At 45.6% G+C, this 20,301-nt stretch overlaps 1 protein-coding gene across 5 annotated transcripts in view; it reads right to left on the bottom strand.

The window, feature by feature from the left end:
* Nucleotides 1-20,301, bottom strand: part of GRM4 (glutamate metabotropic receptor 4) — a 600,709-nt gene that overhangs the window by 385,453 nt on the left and 194,955 nt on the right. For 4 of the 5 annotated variants that reach the window (XM_053249246.1, XM_053249247.1, XM_053249249.1 and 1 more), the window contains one exon: nucleotides 17,900-18,870. In XM_053249246.1, the coding sequence (XP_053105221.1) occupies nucleotides 17,900-18,430 (531 nt within the window). In that variant the 5' untranslated portion in view covers nucleotides 18,431-18,870. Of the gene's footprint in view, nucleotides 1-17,899; nucleotides 18,871-20,301 lie in introns of those variants that run through there. The other variant, XM_053249250.1, reaches the window with a different exon arrangement.

Raw genomic sequence — 20,301 nt, 5'->3', positions numbered from 1 at the left:
GGAGCAGGGTGTTACCAGTACACTGATGACACCCAGATCTACCTCTCCATGTCAACCTCTTCAGGAGTTGGCATATCCTCCCTATATGCCTGCCTGGAAGCACTAATGGGCTGGATGAGGGAGAATAAACTGAAGCTGAATCCAGATAAGACGGAGATAGTTATTTTGCGGGGTCAGAACTCTAGAGATGATTTTGATCTCCCTGTTCTAGATGGGGTCACACTTCCCCAAAAGGAACAGGTTTGCCGTCTGGGAGTACTTCTGGATTCACACCTCTCCCTGGTTTCTCAGGTTGAGGCAGTGGCCAGAGGTGCTTTCTATCAGCTCTGGCTGATACGCCAGCTGCGCCTGTTTCTCAAGATCAATGACCTCAAAACAGTGGTACATTTGTTAGTAATCTCCAGAATTGACTCTGTAATGCGCTCTACTTGGGGCTACCTTTGTACATAGTCTGGAAACTTCAGTTGGTTCAGAATGCTGCAGCCAGGTTGGTCTCTGGGTCATCTCAGAGAGACCACATTACTCCTCTGTTGATGGAGCTACACTGGTTGCCAATAGGTTTCCGGGCAAAATACAAAGTGCTAGTTATAATTTACAAAGCCCTAAACAGCTTAGGCCCTGGGTATTTAAGAGAGCGTCTTCTTCTCTATGTGCCCCACCTCCCACTGAGGTCACTTGAGGAGGTCCATCTCCAGTTGCCACCAACACATTTGGTGGCTACACAGAGACGGACCATCTCAGCTGCTGCCCCAAGATTGTGGAATGCGCTCCCTGCTGAGATACGAGCCTCCCCATCTCTGGCAATTTTTTAGAAACTTCTTAAAACACATTTCTTCAACCAAGCTTTCTCAGCTTTTTAAAACTTGTTTTTACATTGGTTTTGGCTATTTAATTGGTGTTTTATGATGTTTAATTGTTAATTATTATTTTATGCAGTTTTATAATTTCTGTTTTAATTGTTAATTGATTTTAATGGTGTTTTAATGTAAACAGCCCTAAGCCTTTTGGAAGGGCGGTATAAAAATTCTAATAATAATTAATAAATTAATAAATTAATATTGGTGATTTTTTGCAGGAGGGGCAGCGGGTGGGGGATGGGACAATCTTCTTGATGGACACACTGTTGATGGACACACACCTGGCAACTTTCTAACCTCATCCTAAGTGGGCATATTTGTTCAAGACCTTTCAAAGACATAAAAGGACAACATATTGACATGAGTCAGCCAAAACGGAACACTTTTTAGTCCTGTTAGGGTTTTGTTGTTGTTGTTTGAAAATGGAAGGATTTAAACACGTTTCACTTTTTCTCTTTAAAAAAAATGGGGCTGACTTTAGCGGGATTGTATCCATTATGTATAACAATTTAACAATGTGTGCTGCATGCAGTGTCTTTGCCCCACCCATCTTTTGATAAAGCAGTAGAATGGTGGGGACTATTGGTTGGTGGAAAATTAGGATGGGTGGAGCGAGAGAGCCTTTACTGCTCTCCTGGACCCAAATCCCAACTTGGTGTTTGAGCAGCATCACTCCCTCCCTCTTTGGGGCACAGTCTGGCCTAAGCTAGTCATCCTTTTGGCGGCTGGGTAGAATTTTTGGCTCCTTATCCACAGTAAGCTAGGCTCACTGGTCACAACGACAGGTGCATGTTTGAGGGTGGTTAGGCACAGCTTATTTGTGAGCTCCCTAAAACACACAGCTTTTGCATAAAGCCATAGGGGCTTTGTATGAAGGGGAGTCCCAGTCATTCTCCAAAGGTTTTAATGGCTCAGGGTAATTGGCTGGGGGCTTCTGTTGGCACTGGGACATCATCAACCCTAGAGGCTGCATGGCCTGCAGGGAGGGGGCGATGCTTCTTGCTGACACCTTGACTCTTTACAGGTCAACCGAGAAGAGCAGTGCTTGGCCTCAGGGATGTGAGGCTGCTTCGAGTCAGGGTGCAATTGCCCAACAAGTGTTAGGTATAAGGATGATATCTTGGCCGAGAAGCAATTAGTATCCTCACAGTGTATGTAATATCCTTTTGTTTAGTGAGTTGCAAGGGAGTACTCAGTCGTAGAATCCCTGCATATTCTGTTATCATAGGCCAGCATCAGCCAGAGAGAGGGATTCTTAAAAGAGCATCTGTCTTTATTGAAACTAAGCACAAACATGAAGGCACTACATACTACCACACATGAGACTGCTACTGACCATGCCCACAGAGTAGCAAGAGGGAGCCTGGGTAACAGCACTCATGCCACACACTGTATGGGGTGGAGAGCCTATTCCCCTACAACCTCGATTGGGTCTGAATGAATACAATTGTGGCTCATAACTTCCAAGAAATGTTACCTTGTGGTCTTTATTGGTGTGGGGGCAATGTTGCAGCTTATAAACAATGGATTCTGACCCCCACACATGCACACACCATTTTCCCACTGAAAAACTCCCTGCAAAGGGGAAGATTTTTGATGGCGGGTGGGATCAGACTCCCCATTCACACATGCCATGGTCTCAATCTAGATCCCCTGCCCTTGTCAGCTATTTTTCCTAAAGAAAAGAAAAAACAAGTGTGGGAGAAACTATTACATGTTTTAATTCATTGTCTAGTCTGGCCTTAAACACTTTAGTTATAAAGCTAGTGAGATACACTCACCCACTTTTTATCTGTCTTGCCTGCTCCTGCTCATACTAAGTGCTAGGAAGCAAAATTCATCCCTCCGTCAGTTTCTTCACACAAAACATAGTGAAGCCCTTCTCTCTCTTAGTACCACATCTGCATAGTAAAACACAATTCAGCATCTACAGACAATCCCCTGAATTGCAGGACTCTGTTAATGCCACCTTCAATTCCAAGTCTCCAGCCAGATGCTCCACAACCAGTTGCTATGCAGAGTTATCACATGGTCACTGCATTGTTCCATGCCTGGTTGTCCACAGAACAGAATAAAAACAGTTAAAATTTACAAAATACAATAAAAACAGTCTGATAAAAACAAATTAAACAGTTTACAATTGATTTCAGTTAAAACCCTGAAAAAAACAGGGCCTTGAGGGTCTTCCTAAAAGCAAAAAGAGAAGGAGATGCTCTTATTTCAGCAGGGCGTTTGTTCCAAAGCCCCGGAACAGTAGGGATGTGCAAGCTGGCTCACCCCCAAGCCGGTTTGCACTCAAGCCAGCTGGGCTCGAAGGCTCACCCCTCAAACCAAAGCGAGGGGGGGTGCTCAGGCCGGCGATCAGCCAAGCCAAACCTCCCTCTCCCTCGCAAGGCGGATTGAGGGCATGTAAAAGGCAATCTGGCAAGGAATCCCCTTTGCAAGTAAAGGGCCACAGTGGCAGGGGCAGGAAAGGGGAAAGTTCCCCCTTTAATCTTAAAAAACACCACCACTGTGCGGCATGATGGGGTGGCGGCCACTGAGGGGAGGGAAGTGATGGCTTCAGGTGGGGGGCAGTGAGGGGGAAACTCCCCTTTTGCTCTTAAAGCCATGGTGGGGGAGGGGCGAGGGGAAAGCTCCCCCTTTACCTCTCAAAGCCGTGGGACAGGGTGGCAGCAGGATGTACACGCATGTGCAGAAAGACCCAAAATGGCCTGCAGCCCAGGCGCCACTCAGGAAGCAGGAGGGCAACTGGAGTGAGCTCTCGCCAACCCATCCTACAGTCACCGTGACTGCCGCACCCCCCATCCCGCATCTTTAAGTGCTAAAGGGGGAGCTTTCCCCTACCCCCCAACCGTTTCTTGAAGAGTAAAAGAGGAGCTTTCTCCTCCTCCCCCCTCCACCGCAGCCCTCATCACCCTCACCCGCCCTATCCCACCACGTAATGGCGGGTTTTTTAAGATTAAAGGGGGGATTTTCCCCTCCCCCACCACCACAGCCCTTTACTTGTAAAGAAGAATCCTTGCCAGATTCCCCTTTACAAGTATGGCTGTCAAGCCATCAAGCAGGCTCGATGGCCAGACCGCACCAGACCAGGGCTCATTCTAGCCCAAACCGAGTCACCTGGGGATAGTTCAAATCCAGTTTGGATACGAACCAAACCGGGCTGGCTGGTTCCATGCACATCCCTACAGAGCAGCCACAGAGAGGCCTGGTCCCGAGTCGCCACCCAACGAGCCAGTGGCAACCATAACTGGAGCTCTCCAGGAGATTGTCATAGGCAACAAGGGTTCATGATGAAGAAGTCCTCTCTTAAGTACACTGGACACAAGCCATTAAGGGGTTTATAGCTAATAACCAGCTCTTTGTATTTCGCCCAGAAAGATATCAGCAGCCCATGCAGCTCTTTTAAAATTGTTGTTATATGGTCCCTTCGAGATGTCCCAGAGACCAGTCTGGCTGCCACATTCTGTACCAACTGTAGTTTCCGGACTACATGCAAAGGCAGCCCAACATAGAGCTCATTACAGTAGTCAAACATGTGTCAGCTTTTTTCTGGTCACTTCTGGCATTTGCTCAATAATCAAATATTAGCTAGTAGATATTAAATTCAACCTGTACAGGCTGATATTTCCATTAACTTCCCTATAGGGTGCATCCACTATATTGTACAACTCTGGGCAGTTGTTGTACACCGCCCAGAGTGCCTCTGGATGGGGCAGTTTATAAATGTAATAAATAAATAAATAAATAATCCATGCAGCAGCTTCTCCCCCACGGCCTGATTCAGGGTGTTTCCAGGCAGCAACAATGAAGCAAGAGGGGTTTTTTGCCATCAATTTACAATTTACCTGCCTTCTTCAGTGCTTGTAATGCAATATGTGGCCCCCATAGAATGGATAGCCTTTTGGTGCAGCTTGGGGGACTTGATTTACCCATGCTTTCCCACACAAATTCTTGAAGTCACTGTTGCTGCTACTCCGGGGAAAGAAGTTCTTTTTCTCTCTCTTTTCAAAAGGGAGCTTCTGTGCACACCAGTGCTGGTGTACTTGGTGCATAGTTTAATTTTTAATGGAAAAACCCCTCTACCCTTAACCAGATCTAACTTCAGCCTTATCTTGTAGAAGCTCACTCTGGCCAGCTATGGCTGCTGGCAGAACTCATCCTCCCACCTCTTTCACTAGCAAGGCTCCCGATGCCAATGCTGCTGCTTTGTAAGAAAAAGGGGAAGTTTGCTGCTTTTCCTTTTATTGCTTTAGCAATAACCCTGAAATAGCACCACCAGCCGCACAGGGGTTTCAGGCTATAACCTTTTCTTTTTTCCCCTACCCATTGTGATCTTCCAAGCAACCACCCAGTCTGCCACTTAGGTTAGCCCATAGAGCTTGTGGGTGTTGGGAATGTTGCATCAGGATGCCCTAACACTTTAAAATAATCTCCATCCAGAAATGCCCTTCGCTCTATTTTTTTTTTTTTTTTTGGTAATATGGTTTCTGCAAAGTAGTGCTGATCTAGCCAGAGCTATTATGACATCAATACCAACAGTTGTAATCTATCTTGTTATTTGGAAAGGTTTCATATGTACTTGCTCTCTTTCCCACAAAGGGTCAGATCTGACAAAGAATTCCCATTTGCCAAACAATTCTGAGAACACAATGAAAAGGGATGTTTTATTCAGCAGTGCCAATGACCTTCACAGAATTCAGGCATGACTAAGAGCTGTGTTGATGAACAAGTCTACTGCCAACCAGAACTCTTTCAAGTGCTCTAAACTACCCACTGTGCAAAAGTCACCTGGTTTTATCCTTTTACATAACCTCTTTGTGCTCTGAGCCTTGTATGTATCCTTTCAGGATAGAACTGTCAAAATGTGGAAGGGGGCCATGCTTTGCATGAGCAGGATTGTAGGTTCCATCCCCAGGATCTCTGCTTAAGGGATCTCCGGTGTGGGTGGGTGGAGCAGGGTGAGATAGATGGATAGATAGATTGATTGATTGATTTGACATCTGGTATATACATCTCTAGGCAGTGTACATAACCTGAATTATAATATAAAAACAAAACACTTTCACAGGATAACAACAATTTCAAACAATTCAAATTTTAACTAAAAGCCTGAGGTATGTCTTAAGTGTATTTTTAAAAGCAATCAGAGATGGAGACACTCTTATTTTGACAAGGAGTTGCTGGGAAAGTCTCCTGCCTGAGACCCTAGAAAGTTGCCACCTATCACAATACTGGCCTACATTGACTAATGACCAGGCTCAGCATAAAGCAGCATCATATATTGCCAGACTCGTGTGCAGAAAAGCTGCCTGATCCAGGAAGGATACAGAAGGGCAGTTTCATAAATAATGTTGGTTCTACCTACAAAACACTGCTAGGTAGGAAATCATACAAGTGCATATAGAAGAGGTGCATGTGGTTAATGCACATTAAGATCTAAAATGGGTTGGATTATTTCCTACACAGAAGGGCAGACTGGACAGATGGCCAACATCTTCGTCAGAATGCTATCCTCTAGAAGTATGGAACTCCACCCTGAGACACAAGGATATATTTGCATGCTACTTGTTGTATGGGTAAGTTCCCATTCAATCAACATCTTGATTGATTTATCTTACATGTGAAGATTCCAGGGCCAATGATTGCTGAAGCTAAGCTGGGCTAAGTTTGGTCAGTGCCTGATAATTCTATGTAGCAGCGGGTCTTCTCAAGCCTGGGTCCCCAGAGATTGTTGGACTACAGCTTCCATCATTCCCAGCCACAGTGGCCTTTGATGGGAGTTGTAGTCCAACACCATCATCTTCCATAACGGCATTCCATGACAGATGAAAGGTAAAATACAAATTCATTCTCCAATGTCTAGCAAAATAATGACACCATATCTGAGATACATTCAGAGATTTGATTGTAGGGATGTTTAAAATAGCTCTGCTGCCTAAAATTCATATCACCTCATTTGGCATCCTGGAGGTCACACCTATGTGTACAATCACAGCCATCCCAATAGGTGTGCATTAGACTCTAACCAGCTTCATTTTGATGGTAACCAAGAGCCAAAGAGGGTATGTTCACAAACAAGGAGCAATACAGAAAGCACAGACTATACATTAGAAAAGGCCCTTCCAAACTGACCTGTCTGAATAGCCCACGTAACTGTAACATTGCAAAAGAATGAATTTGAAGGTGAGACTTGTACTTTTTAACCTCTCAGTTTGGAGTCTAACAAAGTAATGACCTTTTGGACCTCACAGCAAGAATAAGTGTAGATCAATAAGTACCTCAGATTTAGTGCATAAGCCTCCTCATTCTTCAACTAAAGGAAAAGACAAATTGGACGTAAGTTTCAGAATGGGGCAAATTTATGTCACCACAGCCAATAAGAGACAGTGACCACTTGCACCTTGCGCGGGGGGAATCATGATACTGAGGGTGCATTTAGGGAAGGTAGAAGGGACATTTTCCTCCAACCAGTGTTTCAGATCTATGCTTTTATTTATTAAGTCAGCCTGTATCTATGGCCAACTGATTCTACCCACAGAGGGTGCATTCACACATAATATGAAACTGAAGCTTGATGAACCCGTAGTTTCAATTTCAAACCATAAATCACATCGCAGAAAATCATCCAACCACAGTCCAGCAACTTCCGGTTTCAGGAGCTCCAGGGGCGTATCTAGGGGTAGGGCAGGCAGGGCACGTGCCCCGGGCGCCACTTGAAGGGGGGCGCCATTTTTAAAAATTAATTTTCTAAAAAATTGGCAACTGAAAACAAAATGGCCACTGTGCATGTTCAAATGGCCTCTGTGAGGCCCACATGCCAGGCCTCGCAGAGGCCATTTGAGCATGTGTGGCAGCCATTTTGTTTTCAGCAGATATATAGATAGATAGATAGATAGATAGATAGATAGATAGATAGATAGATAGATATAGATATAAATGGCCACCATACATGCTCAAATGGTCCCTGCAAAGCCCTAGAGGCCAGCGAGGGGAGCGGGAACCTTTCCAGATCCACACCACAGCCTTTAGCGGCTACAGGTATTTTTTTTTTTTAATTAATATAATATGTCACTGTACACATATTCAGTTTGGCACTATGTACAGAGAATCAGGGCTTGTGAATAATAAGCTGAAGCTTATGAGCTAGGATTGTATTCATTTGCTCTTTGCTTCTTGTTATAAGTGAGTTAAATGTGATGTCTTAATAATATGGCTATTAATGGTGAGTTTGTCTTTCAATCAGTGTGAAATTAGTATTAATTAGCCTTAGTATTAAGGCCCACTGGGAGTTTCTTGCTCTCTTTCTCTCATTTTAACGGTCTTTCTGAAATACTAGAATATATTCCAAGCAGTGACATAGTTTACTCTGCATATCTTTTAATTATTTTCAGAGTAAATAGGGAAAAGTCAAATTCTCCATTTCTTTTAAAAACTTGTGTAATAGTGATGCTACAATGCATAGTAGAGAATTAGACATTAGTTTTCCAAGTATACCTCCACATAGTATTTGGGTATTTCATGAGCCCCAGCATACTGAAATTTGTAGTTTTCTAAATTGTTTTTGAAAAATTAAGAGATTAACGACTTGTTAATTGACTTGTATTTTTCAGCTGATATTATGGTAAAGTTATCTGAAAGATGGGTGTTGGATGTTCAGACAAGGGGCGCAATTTCAGTGCTTGCCCTAGGCACTATTTCCCCTAGATACGCCTCTGAGGAGCTCCTCCCTCTTCCTGGTCCACCAAGGCTGATCCCAGCAAGCTCTGTAACGCTTGCATCACCAGACTGTGGGTAGAGCATCAGCATGTCACCTTGTGGCTGTGATTGGCCACAAAGTCAAAGGAGGCATGCTAAGCACTACAGTGCCTTTTTGGAATGGTCCGCCCACCCTCAGCAGGGAAAGGGCATTTAAATCCCTTTAAATGCCATGCCATGCCAATGCTTCTGACAGCGATTGCACCGCCCACCTCCTAAGAGCTCCACAACAAAACTGTTCCACACAAGTACGATTCCAGGGGTGTGTGTGTGTCTTGGGGGGCACTATTTTCCAGTTACTCCGGGAAAGGGAAATAATGACTTCCTAGGAGGGAAAATGTATATGAGAGTGGGCAAAGGATCCTGGGGGGTCTGTCCCACCCTGACCTAGGATACTTTTGCAAGGGCACACCCCAGCAAAGCAGGCCATGCAGACCAAACCACACTCTTGCTCCCCTGGCAGCATGCTGTCGGTGGACTACTACTCTCATAAGAGGGCCAATCTGCTCGAGAGGACAATTGGGGTAAACATACAATCCACTGGATTGTATGCTCATGAGTATGCTCATGCCCAACACAAGCAGGGGGGGGGCACTCTCTTTGGTTAATGATAGGACTTTTGCACAGCAACCCCCTCCTCTTGGGAAGCCTTGCATGAACCCCAAAGGAGATTGTGACACTCCATGTGTCAGAGCCTAGCTGTTATGTGCGGACTGGGAAATTCTGGGTACAGGGACAGATCTTTACTCCCATTCAAAATTCCCAGGTTCAGGCTGGCATTGAGTCATAATGGAGGGGAGGCCCGATTTGCAGTGACCCAAGGAAAGCAGGTTCACCATTTTGGGGCACAAGCAAGAATGCACATGTCCACAAGGGTGGATGGGCTGGAAGGACACACTTTGACAGCTACTTGGCAGCAGTCACCAAGACAGGGAGAGCAGTAGCCGGGGTACCCATCCCGACTGCTTTCCTGTATAGAGCAAACTGGCTCAATATAGAGCCCCCATGGCCTAACACTCTTGTGTCTGTGGGAGAAAGGGGCTGTTTTGTCATCACACATTATTAATGATTCTGCCCAACACCCCTGTCCCCACAGATGGTTCTTCTAATGAGTCGTGTCCCCATGGCGGTGTCCACATGGACTACAGGTGGTGTCTCCATGGTCTTACACTCTCATGAGTGAGTGGTCCACTCAGGATCAGCATCCATCATCATTACACATGTCGAATCGTTCCTTTCACTGGAGCAATGCTGATCCTGCTGCCCAGCCCTTCCCATGAGTAAGCCTAGGGACTGCACGGGTACCCCCAAGGGGAAGGGGCTGGGCCACAGGTGAAAAAAATAGGACTTGGCTGCTCAAAAATCACTGGTTGGGGCTGCCTTTTAAACCTGAACCTGGGTACACACACACACACTCTACCAGTCCAGCACTCTAATGGGGTACCCTGCTTATGTTGCCACCTGTTTGTGCTTGTGGACATACATCATTGTCTCTTCATTCTTGGGAGCAAAGCACTTACTGCCAATCCTGTTATCCCACCCCTTTCCCTCCTGCTTGCCAGGAGGGGGAAGCAAGTGACAAAGTGGGAAGAGGAAATGTCCCTGTGTGACTGTGCCACTTGACAGGCTGACAATCTTGGGAAGGGATGGGGTGGCATCCCTGCTGCCGGGCAACTGCATTGCTGCATTGGAGACAGGAGGGGCAGGGCTGTTGCTTGGAGAGGCACCAGTGAGATGTGCCAAAACACAGAGCAGGCGCAATACTGGGCAGATCTGTGCTGCCATCTCCATGATTGCAGTTCCAAAAACTGCACAAAACCATGGTTATGGTGCTGTCCGCGTTCTGCAGTTTTGCAGCCAAAAAAAAAAAAAAGTTCCGCATTTTGCAGCCAAACCTCAGGTCTCAGCAGCAAACCTTCCTGCAAACCAAAGGATCAAACTGGAGTTTGGCAAGGCAAACCACAAGTCGCTTTCACCGCAAAGCCACAGTTGCATGTATTTGGACATAATGGAGTTCCAACCTCTTGACCCGTGTAACTCCGGTTTTGTGTTACGTCTGAATTTGACCAGAGTGATTGTTTAAATAAATAACAACAACAATAATAATATGCTTAATACACAGTAGCCCTGTTCACATGACCATTTGCGGGAGGACTGGAAGGATAGAGAGTGTCTAACCCATTAGCAGTACATGATCAGAACCACTGTTTGGGGCCGCAAACCCAAGAAACACATGGTTAAACTAAGCAAGTAGCTGCAAGCATGGAAAGTTCTCCAAAGGCCTAGCAGGCCTTCCCAGCATGCTTTGCACTGCCAGTAGACTGGAAAGTCTCATTATATAAGCAGCTACCCTCTGATTGGCCACAAAGGAGCAGGAAGTGGACCCAGCCCTGCTGATGCGGCTGCAGCTACAGAATCACAGAGTTTGGTTTGCAGAGTGGCACATCCATGGATGACAGCCCTTGTAACCACAGCTCTCTATTGTACACAGTACGCCGTCTAGGGGTGCTTCTGGATCCAAGTCTCTCCCCGGTCTCCCAGGATGAGGCGGTGGCCAGAAGTGCCTACTGTCAGCTTCGGCTGATATACCAGCTGCACCAGCAGTGGTACATCTGCTGGTAACCTCCAGACTGAATTACTGCAATGCGCTCTGCATGGGACTGCCCTTGTATATAGTCTGGAAACTACAGTTGGTCCAGAATGTGGCAGCCAAGTTGGTCTCTGGATCATCTTGGAGAGACCATATGGCTCCCGATATGTTTCTGAGCAAAATACAAGGTTTTGGTTATAACCTATAAGGCCCTAAATAGCTTGGGCCCTGGGTATTTAAGAGAACATCTTCTTCATCATGAACCCCACTGCCCATTGAGATCATCAGGAGAGGTTCAGCTGCATTTGCCACCAGCTCGTCTGGTGGCTACTCAGGGACGGGTCTTCTCCACTGCTGCCCCGAGGCTTTGGAATGTGCTTGCTGCTCAAATAAGAGCCTCCCCATCTCTGACAGCTTTTAAAAAGTATTTAAAGATGCATCTGTTCACCCAGGCTTTTAATTAATATTGTTTTAATGCTTTTAATGCTGTTTTAAAATATTCTTTTAAAACTTTTAAATTGTTGTAATGTTTTAAACTTTTCATTTTTGTTTTAACTAATGATTTACTTTCTGTTTTTATTTTGTTGTAAACCACCCAGAGACGTATATTTGGGGCGGTATAAAAATATGTTAATAAATAAATAAAATAAATGTTGTTTCCAGGGCTGCTATGTCCCAGTGGCTGGACAGAAGAGGTAAGTGGATCCACATCACCAGAAAAGCAAGGTAGGAGCACTCTCCTCCTACCTTGGTTAAGACCAAAGGGGGCACTGGGAGGGCTCCCAGAATGTCCCTTTCCTTGAGCATGTTCTGGTGTCAAAAAAATAGTTCATTCCACTAATTTAAGTGGCAGGACTGTCCATGCAAAATGTAGTATGTGCAGGTCAGTGGGAAGCATCTCATTCAGTATTTCTTCTAAAAATAAAAAACTATCCAGGTTCCCCTAAGTATGTTCTGATGTAAAAAAAAAATAGTGCACGGCAGCTTATCTTGTGGCAGAGTGGGTGGGTGGGGGCTTTCAGTCCAGGCTCCAAAATTACCGAGGTGCACCTCTGGAAAAACCCAGGAAAGGTTGGTTACTTTCCAGGAAGGATTCCAATAATTTCCAAATATACCCTGGAAGCAACACTTTGTGCAGCTGAAAGGAAGGAAGGAAGGAAGGAGATATAGATATAGATATAGATATAGATATAGATATAGATATACTCCATCAGGATCACAGGCCCTCAGCAGATCCTAGACAAATGAGCTTAAGACAGCAAGGCAGGGGTGGATCTACCATTGGGCAACTGTGTGCAGTGAACACAGACCACCCAATGGGGCCAGGGCCAGAGAAGACTCCGTGAGCTAATGATGTCACCAACCAGAGACACATACCAGGCAATGACATCATTAGCCTGCACACTGACTCTTTGCCACTGCCAGCAATGGGGAGGGAGGTGGGAGGCTGCAGGAGGCTACGGAAGGAGGGAGACAGGTGGGTGGAACGAGGCTAGGGGTGGCGGCAGTGGAGGGTGCCAAAAAATCTAGCTGTGGATTACCGCCCACTTCACTACAGTAATGCAACAAGGCCTTTATTATAAAGTAGTTTATGTGATGATAAATTCACACCACAATAAATGTGTTCACCTTAAATATATCATGAAATTATTCTTTGTTGGTTTCTCTAATTTTACTTCTGCAACCTAGTAGTGGAAACTGTTTGCAACCATGTGACTCACTTTCACATCAGAATTAGGGCACTGAATAATTTTCACTGTCCTATGAAAGTGCAGTATTCCAAATATGTTTCTGGCTGCAATCCTAAGCATTCAGATATAAGAACAGTAATTAAAACAACCTATTTAAAACAGGAATGCACCAAGGACACAATACTATGCTTTTGAAAAAGTTGAGTGGCACAGGATTTGTTATAAGCCCCATTCCAGGTGTAGAGATACAGCTCTGCTCCCTCTACTACACAAGTGTAACTGTGGCATTATGCACTGCTGGTGGAAACTCTAGCTGACAGGGGCCCCAAAATGGGGTGGCAATGTGGTTGTGTCATGGGCAGGGCAGGAAGGAACTGATTTGTGTCAAATGCTAAAGCACCTCTAGACTCCAGATATGACTCTGATGATGGCATAATGTTACCCCAGCTCCAGAGGTGGCACACATAAAAGAGCACTTACTGAAATCAATGGAAAGCAAAACAAAAAACCAGCCCTTGCTGCCCCCCTCCTGCTTCATCCACTCCTACTCCTCGGCACTATTGGATTCAGATTAACCCTGCATCCAGGATCCCAGTATATAAACCCCTGACAGGGAGACCATAATTCAGAGTGCATGGAACAAGGCAGGCTGTATCTCTCTGGCCTCATGTTGTGCATGCTTAGAACACTTTAAAGTGAACTTCAGTGATAGGGACTATGGAGAAAGAGCCCTTTGCAAATAGCCTGTTCATCTCAGAGCATAGATGGAAAGAGCACTTTGCTAAGAGTTGTCTTCTCAGGACCCCACAAGTACTCTGGAGGACTCCACATGCAAGGAGGACTCCACATGCAAACACCCAACTGGAACTTCCACCCCACCACTCCCAACTGGGGATACACACACAATGCACATCATAACGGTAAACAAGGTCATGGGAATGCCATGACTCAAAGTATGAATGCTGCAAAGAACACTCATGTCTTTCTCTCCCACCCCCCTTAGTATTGTCAGTTGTATCTTGGCTAAACTGTGTTAACGAGCCATTCTTTCCTCCCCCCCCCCAGTTAAAAGAGCAGTGTCTCCGCAGTAGAAGACACAGGATAAATGCTCTCTGTTGGTGGGTGTCAAGCACTTCACCTAAAGCTGGCCAAACATTCATGAGCCCCTTTTGTTTTTAAGGACTGCAGCTGGCCACATGGAACAGAATAGACAGTCACTTCAGAGTGCAACCCTCCACAAAGGGTTCAGTCACTGCACTCTCTCTCCCACAACAGGGGATCGGGGCACCAGGTCTGAAAGAGGCAAGAGCACCACTGCATGGGCACTGAGTGTGGGGACTGGTCCAAAAACCATGTATTACTGCCAATGACCATGGCATGTTACTGTCTGTTTGTTTCTCTTTGTTCTCTACATGCAGCCCCACAACTGATGCAGAGGACCAAACTTTCCACATGCCCAGAGAGCTCACAGCATCCCTAGCAACAGTGCCTAGTGCAATTCCAACTGAATCTCTATGGAGCTGTGAATCTACTCCCTGTAGTTTGACAAACTGCATGACTAACAGGTATGTAACAAGTGCAGCCAGGACCAAGGACACCACTGCTGCTATTCATTTGCAAAGGGATAGAAGCTCTGCTGCAGTTGGGCTGCTTGGGCAGCTCCACTAATGTGTCTTTGGCTGCAGTGCCACTTTTAGATGCTGCTCAACAAAAGCGCTTTTACTGTTGTTCTTGCTGTTGTTACTGTTATCAGGGTTTAGCAGATAGGGTTCCCTTCTTCCCACCTTAGTTGTTTCTTACGTCAGCAGGCCTCAGGATGAAACCCTGAAGGGGAGGGGGAGAAAACCTTTTGTTACCTGGACTCAGGGCCTACAAATTCACCATTCAAATGGTGAGAGGTGGCAGCCTCTTCTGGACCCAAAAGCAGCTACATAACTGCTGGCTGCCATGGTGAACAAGGTCCTCAGTTAGGTGGGGGGGGGTGATAAGGTCTGCTGGACAGCTAGGCAATTAAAAGAAATGAGCTTCATATGTGACAAGATGAGACAGCTGGAGCAAAAGGCAAACCATGTCATGTGAGAACCGGATGACTGACTGTTGCAATGCTCTCTTGAGTGGCTGAGACCCATCTGCAGGCTCTCAGGTGTGCTTGTTTGTGGGAACCCCTCTGAGTCCTTTCCAGTGGAGGATCACATCTATGGCTCACTCCTGTGACCATGACTGACATCCTAACACTGCAAGCATGCAGCCAAAGGATACATGCCCGTGACAGCTCCACACCCACTTCTGAAGCATGGGTGCTCCCTTGAGATGGATTATTCTCACACATCTCCCCTTTCCACTGGCTCTAAACAATGTACAGTTATGTCCCCATCACCATGCGCAGATTGCCTGGCCCATAGGGATATGTCAGCATGTGATTGGTGACTGGTGTCTGTTGGTAGTGTTGACATAAATGTTGGGGGAGTGCTTGGCAGGGCTGTACCTCTCTGGAATATTTTTTTTTCACTTTTCTTTCCTTCTCATATCTTGTGCTAAACTGGTATAGGATCATGTTATTAGGCCACCATAGCCAAAACGCTGCCCTATTAAAGTGCAGGATTGCCTGACAAGAGAAAGATAAGCCACTGCATAACAATGTATCAAGATTCAAATAATCTGAAAAGAAATCTTGCAGGGGGGGAAAGTCATTGTCTGTTTCTTGAATGTCCCTTACAACCATTGCACTCTGCACAAAAAATAATTCATCACAAAAGTGCATCCTTCTGGGATAGAAAATGGTAGTTTCTGTCATTTGCAGCTGTGTTCTAATATTTGGGAGGATTGCTAATATAGAATGTTTCTGGGGGGGGTTTTGCAGAAAATGCTACTATTCAGCATGAGATAGCTGGACAAGTCTCATACTGTATCCAGTTAATGTAATCTGACTCTTGCATAGTCCAATTGGAGCTCAGAGATTTGAAACAAATAATACATCTGATAAGTGGTTTCCTGCAGCAGCAAGAAGTTTCCATGGGCTTTCTTATCCCATACACTGTCAGATTCGTGAGATCACCACCCCAAACAGTTATTTTTGGCTTACTGTACAAAACCTTCAGGGAGCCATGCTGGCCTGTTAGAACAAAACATCTGAAAGTAGTGGTCAAGTAATACCTTTATTAGGACCAGCTACCAGTATGTTTTTCATTATCTCTCCCTGAGGCTAAGGCACCACTGTTCCTTCACAGACACCAACAGTTCTGAAAACAGTTCAAGAGAAGTTGCTCCATTACAGACAACAAATAAGGGGAGTACAACCATGATAAATAAGTGGGGGTAGTACAGCAACCCCTGGACAGGAGAGCCACTTGGATGGAAAGGAACTGCAAACAGGGATCTTGTTAATATAACCACTTTGGTGAGTTAACAATCCATTCACCATGCCTTTTTTTAAAGTGATGAGGTGAGAGGTAAGGTATTGAAATCATATCCATAGCCCTGCCTGAACCAACCTTTGCATGGATCTCTGTGTGATACAGTAACTCATAGAGCTTGTTCACACAACCCTACACAGGCTCAGTGGCGGCACTGGCACACCACCCAGCATCCACTGCGGCGGAGGATCAGCTCCACCACTCAGCTGGCAGAGGCCATTTGCGTGGCCAGCAAATGGCCTCTACGCATGTGTGAAGGCCAGCTGCGTGTCAGAGCCAATCCTCCGCTGCAGCGGGTGCTGGCGGCATGGCGCTTCTGAGAAGAGCTTTCAGGTGCAGTGGTATGGGAGGTAAGTGCCTACTAATTTACACTTAGAGGTGCCTCCCGCCACCCCCCTGGTAGCACCCGTACCAGCTGCCACTGGAACAAGCCTAAGGTTTTTTGAAGAGGAGGACCATAGCTGGGGAGAAGCTGCAGTTCAGTGACAGAGCGCACCTGTTGTGTACTGAAGATTCCAGGCTCAATCCCTGCTACCCAAGTTAGGGCTGGAAAGGACCCCTATTGGAATGCTGGGGAGTTGTTGCCGCCGCCGCCACCAATCAACACGGACAATAGAGCTAGATAGACCAGTGAAAGGCAGTTCCATTCGTCAATCTGAAGTTAGCCAAGTGCTACTTTCTCCCATTATACAGGCAGACCCTGCAGTTATAATTCTGCAGTTATAATTCTGTTTTAAATGTGAATTTAAAAGGGAGGACCATTCTCCTCCTTCCTTCCACGATCTATTTTGCCAACCTGTAATGCAGCATCTTAAACAATCATACAGAAGCTTACCATTATCACCTGTGTATCAAAAGTAATATGCTGCCATCCTTGCAGCTGGGGTTGGGAAGGCAAGGTATAAAAACTGCACCGATGTTCTGGCACTGAAAGGTAAATTAGGCTGAGGGACCTCCCTCACTTGCCCCTAGAGCTAAGTGCATCCTCCCAGGATTGGAAATTATCATGTGTACTAGAAAAGGGTCTTCCCCCTCACACTGCTTTATAAATGCTTTTGTGGAACAAATCTCTCATTCTCCCCACCTCCTCACCCTCCCACAGCAGCTTCTTGGACACGCACAGCATGAATATTCCTCTCAGCTGTAAAACAAACCATATAATTCCCCCCACCCCGCTCTACACTGAGGAACGCCCTTCCCCACAGAATCCAATGGCATCAGAATCAGCGTGCCCGTTTTGCCTCACATGTGGGAGATGCAAAAGAAAAAAACCCTCCTGCTCAAAGTATCATGATTGCAAGGGAAGGGAAGGGTCAGACTTCCCCAGGGAGACAGGGAGCTCTTTAAACACCCACAGAGACACAGAAAGCGCTTTCACTCCCCTCCTCTTTCCCCGCCAGGGAGCAAGAACTTAGTCTGTATAATTATTGTTAAAACTACTTTAATGTTTTTTCCACTTAACAGTCACTGGCGGTTATTTTAGCAGCTACAGCAAGAAGGAAGGCATTGAATTGCAAATCATCTTACACAGTTGGAGTACGAGAAGATATAGGATAGGAAGAGCAAAAGGGTAGCTCTCTATCTTACCTTGAAGAGGCGCAAGATATTGGCTACCATGATGGAGACAGAGCTGGCAGACGCTCCGATCACCCCAACCACACGTTCTGGCTTAGTGATGATTGGTGGCCCACCATTCACACAGCGCACATCAGTACTGTCCTTTTCAATTAGGGCCTGGACAAAGGTGAGTGACTGCTCCAAGGCATGGGTATCTCGAGAACAAGTGTCCAGGATGCGGGCCCCCAAGGTGATATTTGGGAGCAAGTCAGGATCATTGTTAATGCGGTCCAGAGCAAAAAGCATGGCCTCGAGGCGGTGAATCCCCTTCTCTTTCTTTAGCTCACCACAGGCCTTGCCTTCTGAGCCCCTCCCATGGACTGGAAAGAGTCCTCCTAAGGTGATATCACCATCAAGGCGGATGGAGTTCATGTGTGGGTGTCCTTGGCCTTTTGGTTTGGCTGAGCTGGCTGGCTGATACCACCAGCCACAGCAGACACTCAGGAGCAGACAAAAGGAGAGTTGCTCCATGCACAAAGATCCCCCGTTCTTCCCAGTCATTGCCAAAGTCACCTTGAGACGAAACCCCTGCAGCCTAAAGACCCATGAAAGTCAAGGACTCTGTCACCAAACTCCGGTAGCTTGGACTGTGGCTCCACACTGAAATCCTGCTGGGGAGCAAGGCAAAGAAGCCTTCAAAGGGCTGAAGCTGAAAAGGAGAACTGATCAGTGACCTTCTGAAGGAGACGAACCATGATTCTCTTCCCCCTTGAATGTCACTTTCCCATCAGGATATCCAGTCTACTCCAGTATCCATTCCAAGGCAGGTGGTTAAGAAGGAAGAGACTGCTGCATTTGAGGTTTTTATGAGGACCCTTTTCTAGCCCTCTGGAGGACTGCAGCACTGCAACTAGAGACAGCCTCCAAGCTTTGCATAACTTTACATGGAGAAGAGCAGAGAGGCTAAAAAAAAAATCCCCTTTGGTCCTTTCTCCAGAATCCTTGAAAGGGAAAAAGAAAGAGAGAAAGAGAATCAAATGAAAGCACAAAAAAGAGACATTAGCTATTCAGATCTTTTTATCAGAGAGTTTGACAGAATGGCATAAGTTATTGCACAGAAAGCTTCAAGATTCACTTGATCAGGGTTTCATCACTGTTGTTTCATTACATTTTGAGAGAGAGAATATTTGTACAAAAGCAACACACAAAGGGGGAAACAGAACCATCATGTTTGAAGACTGCTGAACTCTTTATTTCATTCATGGATTGGAGGCAGGTTGTGGGAGCTGAGCTATGCAGCACATCCTGCCTCTGTGAAAGTCAGCTTGGCTTTTTCCTTGCAGGGAGAAAAAGGATGAGTGATCTCATGTTAACTTACAGGTGCTTGTTAACAACCATATTAAAGAAAAACAGACAAAAACATTTGCTTGCTTTGTTGATTTCAGAAAAGCTGTTCAATCCATCTGGCAACCAGGACTGGATTTTTAAAATACCACACAAGTGGGACTGCAAGTAAAGATATAACCTTATCAGATCAATAGGCCCGTACTCTGTTCCATGCAGGATAAAAATGACAGAGAAAATTGATAAAATAATACTCTGTATTGGGGTAAACCTGGTGCAGAGCAGAGTACGCACTGCTCAAGACCACTGAATCCCATTACTCACTGAGATGGCTAGTATGAAGAACTACAGCAGCTCATTGGCGACAAGATTCGACTGATGACAACATTTAGAGGCAGGGCTGTGGGTGACTGTTTGGAAGGAATGCCAGGTTAGGAGTGTCATTTTTTCCCTTTTGCTGCATCAGATGCCAAAATATCTAAGGCTGACCCTGTCCTTTCCTATTATCGACCTGCCTAGCATTCACCCAGGGTGAAGAACAGGTGTGGATTTTTGGTGTTGTTTTTAATCAATATCATTTTGTGGGAGAAAATAAAGCACCTTTCTAGTGACTGGTACAGAAATAAATGATCTTCAGGGGATTCATTCAGCATTTATAAAAAGGGATTAAAAATAATAATAATAATAAGGGATAACATTTATAAAAAGAGATAACAAGGCAGCACCTAGAAACATGAGAAAGGTCATGCTGCTGCTACTACCACTACTATTTATATACCACTTTTCAACACACACACAAAGTTCTGAATCAAGAATACCTTCCCCTGAGCTGAAAAATGTATATCTGCTTGGGTCCATGTGCAGCTCAAATATCAGGATGGGCAGAAAGCTTAGGTGTTGGAGCTGAATAAAAAGTCTTTTTCTGGGTGATATATTATAAGAGGTTGCAGAGAGTTGCCTTGCTTTTGTTGAGTTCCTGTAGTACTTAAGACTGCTTCTGGAGGGCGGGGATAGAGGACACCGACGTTTAAGGGCAAAGGTTCCTAGGTGGGCTAGATGCCATGGAACCACAGGGCTTGCGGGTTCCA

This window comes from Hemicordylus capensis, chromosome 4 (genome assembly GCF_027244095.1).
Source record: "Hemicordylus capensis ecotype Gifberg chromosome 4, rHemCap1.1.pri, whole genome shotgun sequence".
NCBI classification, from domain to species: domain Eukaryota; kingdom Metazoa; phylum Chordata; class Lepidosauria; order Squamata; family Cordylidae; genus Hemicordylus; species Hemicordylus capensis.
The sequence above is the reverse complement of the archived record's forward strand: the minus strand, read 5'-3'. Positions and strand labels throughout refer to the sequence as shown.